Source organism: Nyctereutes procyonoides, unplaced genomic scaffold, assembly GCF_905146905.1.
Source record: "Nyctereutes procyonoides isolate TBG_1078 unplaced genomic scaffold, NYPRO_anot_genome, whole genome shotgun sequence".
In the NCBI taxonomy this organism is placed as follows: Eukaryota; Metazoa; Chordata; class Mammalia; order Carnivora; family Canidae; genus Nyctereutes; species Nyctereutes procyonoides.
The window spans coordinates 3,272,838-3,284,963 of record NW_026575124.1 but is presented as its reverse complement, the minus strand read 5'-3'; the positions used below and the strand labels follow the sequence as shown (position 1 = coordinate 3,284,963).

General features: G+C 58.6%; 1 protein-coding gene across 1 annotated transcript; it reads right to left on the bottom strand.

Moving 5' to 3' along the window:
• Positions 1-5,096: 5,096 nt before the first annotated feature.
• LOC129517368 (keratin, type II cuticular Hb6) lies at positions 5,097-11,906 on the bottom strand. Its single transcript, XM_055337155.1, has 9 exons — positions 11,465-11,906; positions 10,571-10,779; positions 9,734-9,794; positions 8,931-9,026; positions 8,561-8,725; positions 8,236-8,361; positions 7,776-7,996; positions 5,916-5,947; positions 5,097-5,792 (listed from the first exon to the last, which is right to left on the bottom strand). Exons 1-9 carry the CDS (start codon positions 11,831-11,833, stop codon positions 5,614-5,616), a joined length of 1,458 nt encoding a protein of 485 aa, XP_055193130.1. The 5' UTR covers positions 11,834-11,906; the 3' UTR covers positions 5,097-5,613.
• Positions 11,907-12,126: the final 220 nt, after the last annotated feature.

Here is a 12,126-nt window from a genome sequence, read left to right as displayed (position 1 = left end):
CCCCTTCCCCGGGTCTGGGCTGGCCCTGCGACTGCTTTGACCAATACGATGTGGTAGAAATGACATCATGGGGCTTCGGTGCCATCAACCGCACCCCCAGCCTTAGGAGAACCAGCAGCACGTGGAGGGGAGCAGAGGGAGGCTCCTGGCCACCAGCCCCAGCTGAGCCCACACCAAGGTCAACCACGTGAGCGAAGCCATCCTGGACATCGCGGAGCCCCGGCCGATAACAGGAAGCAGAAGAATCATCCAAACTACACGATCGTGAGGAAGAGCATTGTTTTAAGCCGCTAGGTTGGGGGCTATTTTTGTACAGCAACAGATAAGTGAAGAAACCGGTACCTGGAAGTCGGCGCTACTGTAGGAAAACCTAAACCCCGTGACGTCACGAAACTGTGCCCCACAGAGATCCCGAGATCGAAACTCACAGAAAACGTAAAGCTTGTTCTTCACAGGGAACTGTTTCTCCCTGATCAGCCGCTGCGTCTTCTCAGATCCCACTGGCAAATCCACGGGCTGTCTCTGCAGAAGCCTGGACTCCAGGTCAACCGCTAGGGGTCCAGCCTAGGAAGCAGCAAGGCCCCCGCTTCCTTACCCGAGACAAGGAGCCCGTCCAGTCTGTAGGGCTCTCGGGGCACACCCATAGACCCTTCTCCTTTGTCCTGAGACAACCACTGAACGCTTAACGGCAGGAGCTAAATTTTGCCTCCTTCTGATATTAAGGGCCCGCCCCAAAGTGAGCACGGTATGTGTGTCCCATCTACGTTTGCTCAGTGCGCGTGCTCCACCTGTTTTCCTGACTAGTCATAGGTTCCCCTGCCCTTTCCGTGAAGATGTATATAATCTCATCTCCTATGATTGTAGACAAACGTGTCCTCTCCCCCTTTAGAGAGACGAGGGCTGGAGGCTTGCCATCCCGTCTCCTTGTTTGGCTGCCTCTCGAATAAACCTTTTCCTTCCTGCGTGCTCTGTGTCTCAATGATCGGCTTTGCGGCACGTTGGGCAAACGAACTTGAGTTTGGTTACGACTGGTTTGGGGACCGGGCACCAGGCTGACTCTGGATGTCCTTAAGGAGGCCATTGGTGAAGGCTGCTGGAAGGACAATGAGGAAGTTATTAGTAGATGCTGTAAAAGGTGACACGTGTTACGTAGTGGTGACGGGTTTGGCAGTGCTCTGGCCTGTGGTGACAAGGAAGACAAAAAAGGACATCGAATGGATTTGTGGACCTGGCTAAGGTTTCCAGGAGAATGATGAGAATGCCACTGGCTTCCCCTAGCCGCCTACGATAAAATGTAAGAGGAGACAAATGGGCTAGAGAAGGAAATGATTAGCTTCTTAGCACAATTCAGAAGAATAATGGAGACGGAGACGGTCTTTCCGGTCGGCCAAAGGTTCTCAGGGTAAGAAAGGGCCTCAGAGGGACATTTGGGTGGCTCAGTGGTTGACCATCTGTCTTTGGCTCAGGCCATGATCCCAGGGTCCTGGGATCGAGTCCCACGTCGGGCTCCCTGCATGGAGCCTGCTTCTCCCTCTGCCTGTGTCTCTGCCTCTCCCTGCGTGTCTCTCGTGAATAAATAAATAAAATCTGATGAAAAGAAAGAAAGGAAGAAAGAAAGAAAGAAAGAAAGAAAGAAAGAAAGAAAGAAAGAAAGAGCAGGCCTCAGAGCAAAGATCGCACACAAAGCACGGCCAGTAAACCATGCCCTCACGTCAAAGTCAAAGACTGCAGCTGTTAGACCCTTCGCTGAGATCTCAGAAAGATTTAATTCAGAGTCTCTTAGACTCACTCAGCCGACCAAAAGTTTTCTGAGAATCTTGAAGGCAACTTTATAGATCCTCCCCCTAAGCAGCAGGGCTTCCGAGAATCTTCGGGGTCGTCCCCAAGCATTAGGACTCACAGCCCAAGGGTGAGAGGACCCTATCTCAAAAATATTTATGGGGATAGCTTTTTTGCCTAAGGAAGTCTGCTATCATTTGATACACCAGAAACAACATTTTTATAAAGAATTTTAGCAGTTCTCAACTAGAAGGAACAGAAATGGTTCAAAATGGAAATGAGCCTCTGGGCACCTGCCCTCCTGCAGACAGGAAGCAGGCTAGGAAAACGTGGCCCACTTATCATGGAAAAGGAAGAACAATTCAGAAAAGGGAACCAAGATTCCAAAGGATAGAGCCAAGAACAGAGGACGACCACTTCTAGGGAACAAAAGTAGGCACTGATGAAACACGCTCCCTGCCCCTGCGACGGGAGGGGCTAGCAGTGCCTGCCTGACTCTACTCGGAATTGCTTTGAGCCCGCGACTTCTAAGTGCCCCCAGCTTTTCCTCCCTCTAACGGGAGTGACTAGTGTGGCGATGCTATCCCTATCTCGCCATACGTGACAGGTGTGTGGTGGCCATAAAAACACAGGCCTTCAGACTGAGGTAAACCACGGCGGGGAGCTGCAACAAGGGAACCACGTCCCAAGAGCCTTGTGCATACTCGGATCTGATCCAAATAGTGAGATCCTGAGCCTCAAGTTGATGCCACAACACGATGAAACTTTGCGGGATTTGGGAGGGGGCGAGCACACGTTCTTTGCAGGGGAGACATGAAAGCTTGTGGCCAGCAAGTGCGCCGCGGGACCAACCATTCTTTCCTCCCTGCACAAGAAGCCATCAAGAGATGGAGCCCGATTCCCCTTCCCTTGAATCAAACCTGTGACAGGTTTGGCCAATAGAACATGGTGGAAGTGACCTTCTGAGGTCAGGCCTGTAGGGGACTGGAAATTCCTTGCTTCATTCTTCTAGGAACCTTCCTGCGAGGAAGCCCAAGGAGACACACGGCAGAGGTTCATACAGAAGAGAACCAAGTCCCTGTAAGCCAATCATCAATTTATGGTCTCTCAGCTCCCGATTCATATCCATCATTGCCCGCTCTGTGGACATTTAGACGGGCCTTTTAAGTGTTTTTCATCAGCTGACACGACATTGGGCTCTGTCAGTAGAGGGTGCTGGAAAGACGGTGCAAGAGGAAGGGGGTTTCCTTCCAGGTTCCAGTGTCCTCCTCTTGGCAGATTCCTGCAGCACCACGCTTCTCCAGAACTCAGCTCAATACCTCTCGCTGGGCTCCCAGCCATGTGCGAGGAGACTGTTTTGGACCTCACAGACATCCTACACCCCACACAGCAGCACAGAAAGTAGAAGAGGAACTTCCCAGCAAGCCCACAATCATGAGCGATGGGGAAACATGGTCTCCCGCTATCCGAACACAGAGCATTCCTAGGAAACATTTCATAAGCTGATGTGACGTTAAGTGAAGAAGTGTTTACCACTAATTTATATGGAAAAAATGTATAAGCGTCCCAGACTCAAAAAAAAAAAAGCCCCTCTTAGGCTTTTCTGCTACCTTAGGATACATCTTGCAAAGAGTGTGCAAAATAAACGGAGATAAAGCCCAGATGCTCTCAGCCGTGGTTCAAAGCTCTAACAGCTTGATGCTAACAGGAGATGCTGAGTGTAGTTCCCGGGGAGGGGGCTTAGGGGGCACCCCTCTTGCTGCTGGGTTGTGCGCCGCCCCTGTAACAGCTGGCTGTAAAACACGTGCTGAATGCTATATTTGCTTTTCACCCTTTTTTTTCCTTTCAATCGGTGAAAACAGGTACTACTGTCTATGTCCTTTGTAAAAGGGAAACCGTGTAACACAGACTTTCAAAACGCAGAGGATGCCCGTATTGTGTTAAGCCTCTAAATTTCTTCGGAGGGCTTTGTCACAAGCAACAAATATCTGACTACAGCTCAGCAGGTGTCATTATTCCATTTACAGATGAAAAGGCTACAGGGGGATCCCTGGGTGGCGCAGCGGTTTGGCGCCTGCCTTTGGCTCAGGGCGCGATCCTGGAGACCCGGGATCGAATCCCACATCGGGCTCCCGGTGCATGGAGCCTGCTTCTCCCTCTCCCTCTGCCTGTGTCTCTGCCTCTCTCTCTCTCTCTCTCTCTCTCTCTCTCTCTCTCTGTGTGTGCGTGACTATCATAAGTAAATAAAAAAAAAAGAAAAAGCTACAGGTGAATGAGGTTAGTGATTTGCCCCATTACGGAGGAAGTAAATGGCTGAACCAACATTCAAACATAGGTCTGTATTAACAACATCCTTTTTTTTAAGATTTTATTTATTTATTCATGAGAGAGAGAGAGAGAGAGAGAGAGAGAGAGAGAGAGAGAGAGGCAGACACAGGCAGAGGGAGAAGCAGGCTCCATGCAGGGAGCCCGATGTGGGACTCGATCCCGGGACTCCAGGATCACGACCTGGGCTGAAGGCGGTGCTGAACCACTGAGCCCTTAACAACATCCTTTTAAATACATAATCTCATTTTGGGAGCCAGAAGGGACCTTAGGAATATTATCCAATCGCCTTCACTGTATAGCCAAAGAAACTGAAGCTCAGACCATAGAAGGACTTTGCCCTAAGCCCCACGTCTGGGAAGTGGCAGGGTCAGGACTCTGAATTAGAAGCCTCCTCCTGCCTCTGAGCCCAATGCCCTTCCTCTCCCCCCACATGGCTTGTCTCACACTCCTTCCTTCCATTGTCATCTTCACACCTTTCCTCTGCTCCTTCCCGTCCAGGAATGCCCCGGGGAGAGGGGAACAAAATCACCCCAGTTGAGAATGCCTATGGCATGGTTGGTCATTTCTAGAGACATTTTTGAAATAAAAATAAAGAAAAATAAATGAAATAAAAAATAAAATAGAGACATTTTTGGTTGTCACAATTGGTGGGGGCGGGGGAAGAGGCGTGGCCCGGGCGTCCGGTGGGCAGACGCCAGTGATGCTGCCAAGCATCCTACAACGCACAGGACAGACCCCCAACAAAGACTGCCCCAGCCCCAAATGCCAGTACTGCTGAAACTGAGACACCTTGGTCTAGACAAATCCACGATCACACCAGATGCCGCGCGTCCATGCTCTTCTTTCGTTTTCCCAAGACTTAGGTGGCTCAAGGCCAGAGGGGCAGCAGTGCTAGCAGGTAAGTGGATGGAGGGGTCCTGAGGAAATCCCTGGCCGGGAGCTCCTATCATAGGGCGGCCCTGGCACTTTCAAGACTCTGAGGCACCAGGTTTGATAAGCTACAATTAGTTTATTGGAAACACAGAGTGAAGCAAAGGCAAAGAGACAGACCGGCAGTTGGGTCACTGGCTTTGTAGAAGCCTCTGCAGGCAGCCCTGGGAGGAGATGCTCTTCCCTCCCACGGGTCACGTCCCTCACAGGGTTTCAGGAAAACCACCATCGGCGTTCCCCACCCCCGGTCCACAGGCAGAGCACCCTGGCGGGTTCCCAGGAAGTGTAGATGGGGGGATTCGGGGCCCCGCCCGCCCCCGGGCCCTGCAAGCTGGGGTGAAGGGCTCAGGCAGGACCCATGAATCCAGCGGAGAAGCAGAAAGGCAGAAGAAAGGTTGAATCCTCAAGACAACAAATCCACCACTAGGAAAGGCTACGGAGAGGGGGGCCCCGGGGAGCAGGTGGGGCGGGCGTGCAGTGTGCACCTCTGGCCCCCGCTCTCGGAGGGCCAGCAGCTGGCGGGCGCGGCCGCGGGTGTCCTGGGGCGGTGGGTGACGGGGATGCGCGCCGGCGGCCCTAGCACTTCTTACAGGCCACGCTGCAGGCGCTGGCCCCGGGGCAGGGGGTGCAGGCGCTGGTGCCCACCACCAGGTTGCCGCTGCACGGGGCACTGCAGACTCTGGTGGTGACAGCAGGGGCAGCACCGGAGGCGCAGAGATCGCCACAGACGACGCCACCGCGGGAGCTGCTGACGCCTGGATGGGGGATGGAAGACGTCAGGCACGGCCACAGCAGGTGGCTGGGGGGGGGGGGTCCCGAGTCCCTCCCCGCAGATGTGGGCCCTCCCCGCCCCAAGAAGGGGGAGCTCGGCTACTTACACACGTTGACGGCGCCGACACCCTCACACAGCCTGTTGGGGAAGGAGAAGAGAGAGAGGTCAGTGTCGGGGGGCCAGCCGCCCGGCCCCGCGGCCCAGGTGAGGGGGATGCCCCTGCCTCCTCCTGGGAGCTCGCTGTGGGGAAGCCGGGGTGGCCCAGCCACCACGGCCCGCGGGCTCTGAGACAGAGCGCCCCCGCCTCCAGGCAGCCCTCGGCCCTGCAACCTAGGATGCGCCCTGCCTGGCTCGGCCTCCCTCCTCACGGGGCCATCTCCTAGATCCCCTGTGACGGTGGAATCAGTGACCCACGCGGGTGCCGAGTGCGGACGTGTGCACTGCTGCTATTTTTGTTGATTCTGCTCCACCTGTGGACACGTCGCAGGCGCCGCACATCCGACGTCCTGAATGCCGTCTGCTTGGCCTCACTAGAACCTGAGCTTCCAGAGGCCAGATGTTCGTTTTTGTCTTGACTTTCCCCCCACTGCGCAGCGGGCAGTGCCTAAACCCACGTTTGGCTCCGTAAGGAACTGTTGCGGGGTGGAATGGGATTCTAGAACCCATTCGGAACAGGCTTGGAGACTGTCTCTACAAGCGCCCTCATTTGACAGATGGAGAAACTGAGGCCCAGAGAGAGGGAATAACCAGAGATGGGGCGGGACTGTAATTCCACGCAGCCTCTCCATTCCTTCCCACACACAAGGCATCTCCTTAGGGGGGGACACACGGGCGTCCCTCTGATAGCTCCGTGGCAGAGGGTTGACTACATCAGCTTCAGACACGAGGAGAATCCGCAGCCCACCGTCTACTCATCCCACGCCCAGGGTGTAGAGGGAACCCACGCCGAAGCTGCTGAGTTCACCCCAGGAGCCCTATGCGGTGGAGGGATGGGTGGGCCACTCGGGTTCCAGGGCTATCTCCAGGCGTCTCTTGAACGTCCAGACTCAGTCTTGAAAAATGCTTCGTCCTGGCGTCCTCCACTAACGAAACTCCCCGAGCGCAGTGAGCCACGGGGCCTCGGAGCCCTCCAAAGCAATTGCTTGAGGCTGCTGCAAGTCTCACCAGGTGACCACTTTGATTCCAGAGTCCCTATCTCCCCAGCACACAGCATGCTCGCAGGTGCTCCCTCTGCATCTCACCCTGCACTCTCCTGTGCTTCAGAGGAGGGGCCTGGCCCCGGGAGTGAGCGCCCGACCAACCCGGCCCAACATTCTGGGAGTGTTGTCCTCCTGGGACTAGACCAGCTGCCCTCCAGCCGTAGGAAGGCACACCGATGAATGGGTCTTCCCTGCCATGTCCAAAGCTAGCAATAAGCAAAAATGCCAGAACAGGACACAGATGCCTCCAGGGACAAGGCCCTGCAATCTCTCCCCCCTCGTTCCTTCCTGCTGCGATGCAATACCACATAGGGGTACCCTCCACAGTGCAATATATGACTGTCAGTGGACAAAATCCCCACGGGAGGCAGTCATTATGGGATAATTACCAACTGCCTGGGCTGGTCCAGGGCCAGGCTTGAGAAGACACCTAGAACCTGGGTGATGTGCAATAAGCAGCGGGAAGGGAAAAGCACTTGCACAGGGGAGGTGGCTACAAGGCCAGGCTTGGAGAGTTCTCAGGAACAATAACTCTGACCTGACTCCGGGCTCTCAGGAGTATATTTGCAAAAGGTACCAAACCCATTGTAGCACTTGGGAGCATGACTGAGACAAAGGGGGCCAGAAACACACCAAAAGGACTTACTCATTACCTGTAAAGATGCAGGATGGGGAGATTTGGAAATGGGAGTCCAGGGATGCCAGCAGACACGTGGCACGCTGGGAACCCAGGCTAGGCGGGGAGACAAATAGGCTACGGGACCCACCTCTGCTCCTCGCCCTCCAGCAGCCGCCTGTAGGTGGCGATCTCGATGTCCAGGCCCAGCTTGGAGTTCATCACCTCCTGGTACTCCTTGACCAGGCAGGCCATGTCCTGCTTGGCCTTCTGCAGGGCGGCCTCCAGCTCGGCCAGCTTGCAGCGGGCGTCGGTGAGGGCCGCCTCGCCCTGCTGCTCCGCCTGCGTCACGGCGGCCTCCAGCTTGGTGTTCTGGGGGCGCAGAGAACAGGGTGCTATGGTCCCGGGTCTCTCTCTCCATTTCCTGGATGTGTCTGGTCGCTCCCACCTACACCCCCCCCCAGGAAAAGGCCTCTCCCTTCATCAGCCGGGTCCCCCCAAGGGCCACAACCAGGGCCTCTAGCCAGGCACATGGGCTGGGGCGTGAGTGGGGTGGTCCCTGGGGCACACGCTGCCTGGGCGGCCCTGGGGATGCTCAACGTGAGCCCTACCTGGCACTTGGCGTTCTCGACCTCGGCCGTCAGCCTCTGGATCATGCGGTTGAGCTCGTTGATCTCCTCCTTGGTGCGGCGCAGGGTCTCCCCGTGCCGGATCACCGTGGCCTTCATCTCCTCACACTGAGGGGGTGGGGGGGACGGTTCACAGGGGCTCCTGAGGCTCAGGACGGGTCATCCCGCTGAGCCCCACACCTTGCACAACTGCCACCCCAACCCGAGGGCTGCCTGCCCTTCCCTCGTCCATCCACCTGCACAAAACCCAAAGCCCTTTCAGCATCCCTCCTTCTGGGGCTCTGGCAGGGGGAGGCTGGGCCCCGACCTTGCTGCGGTACCAGGACTCGGCCTCAGCCCGGCTGCGGCTGACGATGTCGTCATACTGGGCCTTGATCTCGGCCACGACGCAGTCCATGTTCAGGTCCCGGCTGTTGTCCATCTTGACGATGACCGAGGTGTCTGAGATGTGGGCGTGGAGGACGCGGATCTCCTGCGGGGGGAGGATGGAAGATCTTGTTTGCACCCCAGCCTCTCCCAGCACATGTGGACCCAACCCCCCCTGGTCTCCGGCCCCTGCTCCCACTATAGCCCCATGGACTGCAGGCCTCAGCCCGATCCCAGGCCAACCAGTCCCAGGCCAGGGCCCCCTCTTCCAGGCTGGCTGCCAGGTCTCTGCCTGGACCATGGCCCCTCACCTCCTCATACAGGCGCCGCAGGAAGTCGATCTCCTCGGTCAGGGCCTCGGCGTTGGCCTCCAGGTCTGACTTGCGGAGGTAGGCGCAGTCCACATCCTGGAAACGTGGGGTGTCACTGAGCGCCGAGCACCCACAGTGGCATCGCGCCCAACTCCCCGCCATCCGAGGAGGCCAGGGCAAAGGATTCCCAGGGTCCCCGTTGCCAGCTCAGCTCCATGCCCTCTGGCCTGCCCCCCCGTGGGCTTCACCGCCTCCTGCCCCTCTGACGATGAGCCCCTTGTGCCTGGAGACGGGCCACCAGCCTCTCGCCCTCTTACGCTCCCAGCTCTCCTCCTGACCCTCCCTATTCCAACAAGCTCGGCCACCTGGGCCCTGCCGGGCCCCCGCAGTCCTCCAAGCCTGCACCCGGCCCCTCCTGGTTCTGCTCCACCGTCCCCCACACCCCGCGGCTGCTCCCCTCCCTTGGGCCACACTTCCCACAGCGCTACACAGGACACTGTCCCTCGACAGAGACACCGCACTGCTCTGCCCCCGGGGACCCCAGCCGAGGCCACAGCTTCTGAAGCGGGCAGGACGGCAGAGGTCAGCCCAGCCGGGCCCTGCCCCAGGGCACGGTGCACGTGGGCATCCCAGGGTGGTCGCCCTGCATCAGCGACCTGAATGAGCCTCTCGAGCCCCGATCTCTGAGCTCTGCCATCCCGACTTGGCCAGGCCAGGTACCCACACGAGGTCCAGACCCTCTGGGGCCCGGCCGTCGTTTTGAGGTCCCGGGCGTCTGTGCTTCCGCACGGCTCCTTACTCACCTTCTTCAGAGCCACAAATTCATTCTCAGCTGTTGCTCTCAGAGAAACTTCCTCCTCATACCTGAGGCAGAAGAGGGCAGACAGGGAGGTCAGGGAAGGGCGGGGCTCCCCGGGGCCACCTCCACTTCCTATCAGGGCAGGGGCAGCATTAGGGACCTTTAGGGACCTCCCAGCGGCTGGCCCCCGGCAGATCCGCTGGACCCTTTCTTGCTGCTTGGATGTGGAATGTGTCGGGGGTTCCCTCCCCACTTTGAATTGAGGGGTCCGGAGCGCCTACGTCCCGGGACCTCAGAGCCCACTTCCCAGAGCTGCCCAGAGGCCCCTCGGGAGGCAAACAAGGCCTGGGCGCCCAGCTCTGAGCTAGGAGTGGACAGCAGCACCCCTGGGGACCGAGGCCCCAGCCCCCCTCACCCGGGCGTCCATCCTGGCTCAGGGTCCGGGCCTGGGCCAACCGCCAACCATCAGCCCTCAGCACCCTCGGCAGCGGGACACCCAGGGCCCCGGGACCCGTCAGCCCCGAGGGACCAGAAGCTCAAGTGCAGGGAGCTCAGCATGAGAAGGCCCAAAGCCTGCAGAAGCCCCCTCTGGCCTCCCGCCGGGCCCAGGGAACAGCCTCCCAGAAGCCAGAAGGCCCAAGCAGGAGACAGATGTCTGCCGGGGGCATCCGGGTGCTCGGGCAGGCGTCTGGCAGCCGTGGCCCAGACGAGAGGACCCTGCCGCACGCTGCCCCCCGCCCGCACAGCCACTCGCCCCCTGGGACACTCATGCCCAGTCCAGCCCAGCGGGCTCTACGCCACGTCGTTTCCTGTGCCCAGCGTCCCTGCTGGCCGCACTCACTTCTTCTTGTAGCCCTCCAGCACCTCCTGGACGTGGTTGAGCTCGGAGGCCAGCCTCCCGCTGTCGGCCTCCACGCACTCGGCCTCCCGCCTCAGCGTCTCGATGTAGCCCTCGAACAGGGGCTCCAGGTTGCTCTCGCAGCACTTGCGGTTCTGGTAGAACTGCCACTTGGTCTCCAGCAGCTTGTTCTGCTGCTCCAGGAAGCGCACCTGCGTCGGGGCGGGAGGAGGGCGTCAGGTGGCTCCTGGTGCCCCAAGGCCACTTTGGGCTGGCCACGATTGCTTTCGGGGGGGCAGAGCTGGGCAGCGGGACACAAGGTGACCTCCTGAGCTCCTGACTGTCATCCGTGTCTGCATTTTCCAATTTAGGGACGGGAGCCAGGGCTGGGAAGGCCAGTCCCCGCTCCCAGGTAAACTGACTCAGGCAGACCCGATGAGTGCAGGGTCACGTGGTCCGGAGCCAGCCAGGGTCTCCCGTTTGCCTCTGCCTCCCTCCTTCCCCCACGTCAGTGCCCAGCCTGGGGCCTGAGCATGGGTGGGGCAGAGGAAGGGTGGGGTCGGGGACACCCACCCTTCGGGTGCCCCTGCGGTCCTCCTCCTATTCTTCTGTTGGGTCTGGCGACTATGTGCACGGACCACCCTGTGCCTCTGGCATGAGGGCTCCGAGCCCGTCCCCGTCTCTGTGCGGGGACCTGCCTGCCTGGACAGAGGTGCACGTTCGAGCCACACCATCCCACCGGGAGCCTGTGCCCCGTAGTCACGTCTTTGGTGCATCCGGGCCCTGAGCTGTGTCCGTCTGGTCCATCAGACTGGGAGCTGCCCCGGGCCCGCCCTGTCCTGCCCCTGACCCCACAGGAACTGAAGGCCCGGGAAGGGTGCGGCCGGGGACACCCACCTTGTCGATGAAGGCGGCGAACCTGCTGTTGAGGCACTTGATCTGCTCCTTCTCCTCGTGCTTGACGCACTGCGCGTTGGGGTCGATCTCCAGGTTGAGGGGCGTCAGGAGGCTCTCGTTGACCGACACACTGGTGATGCAGGGCGGGCTGGGCCCGCACACGCCGCCCGAGCGGTAGCCGAAGCTGCGGCCGCAGGAGCCGGCCCGGAAGGCCCCGCAGACGCTGTGGCTGCCGAAGCCCCCGGTGAGGCCGCGGTAGCAGGAGACGCCGCGGTAGGGGGCGGCCGTGATGCAGCAGCGGCCGGGCCGGGGCCCGCAGGCGGAGGCGCAGCTGAAGGCTGAACCGCCACAGTAAGATCCACAAGTCATGGTGCTTCTAGGGGACAAGGGAGGCTTGAGGAGGGAGACGTACTACGGAGGGCACAGTGGCTGAAGTGTGTGTCTTGGACATCTTTGCGCCTTTTATATATGCGGGGAGCCAAATGCTTCCATGGGTTAGGAGCAATTAGGTGTCTTTATTGGCTTGGGTTGTTTAGCTCTTTTGGCTCCTCCCTTAATGTGTTTAATTGGGGGCCAGATGTGGCCAGATGTTTATGGCCTTTTACCCTAAACTGCACAACGTTTATCTTCAAAAGGCCAGCTCACGTCCCCCACAGGTTCCC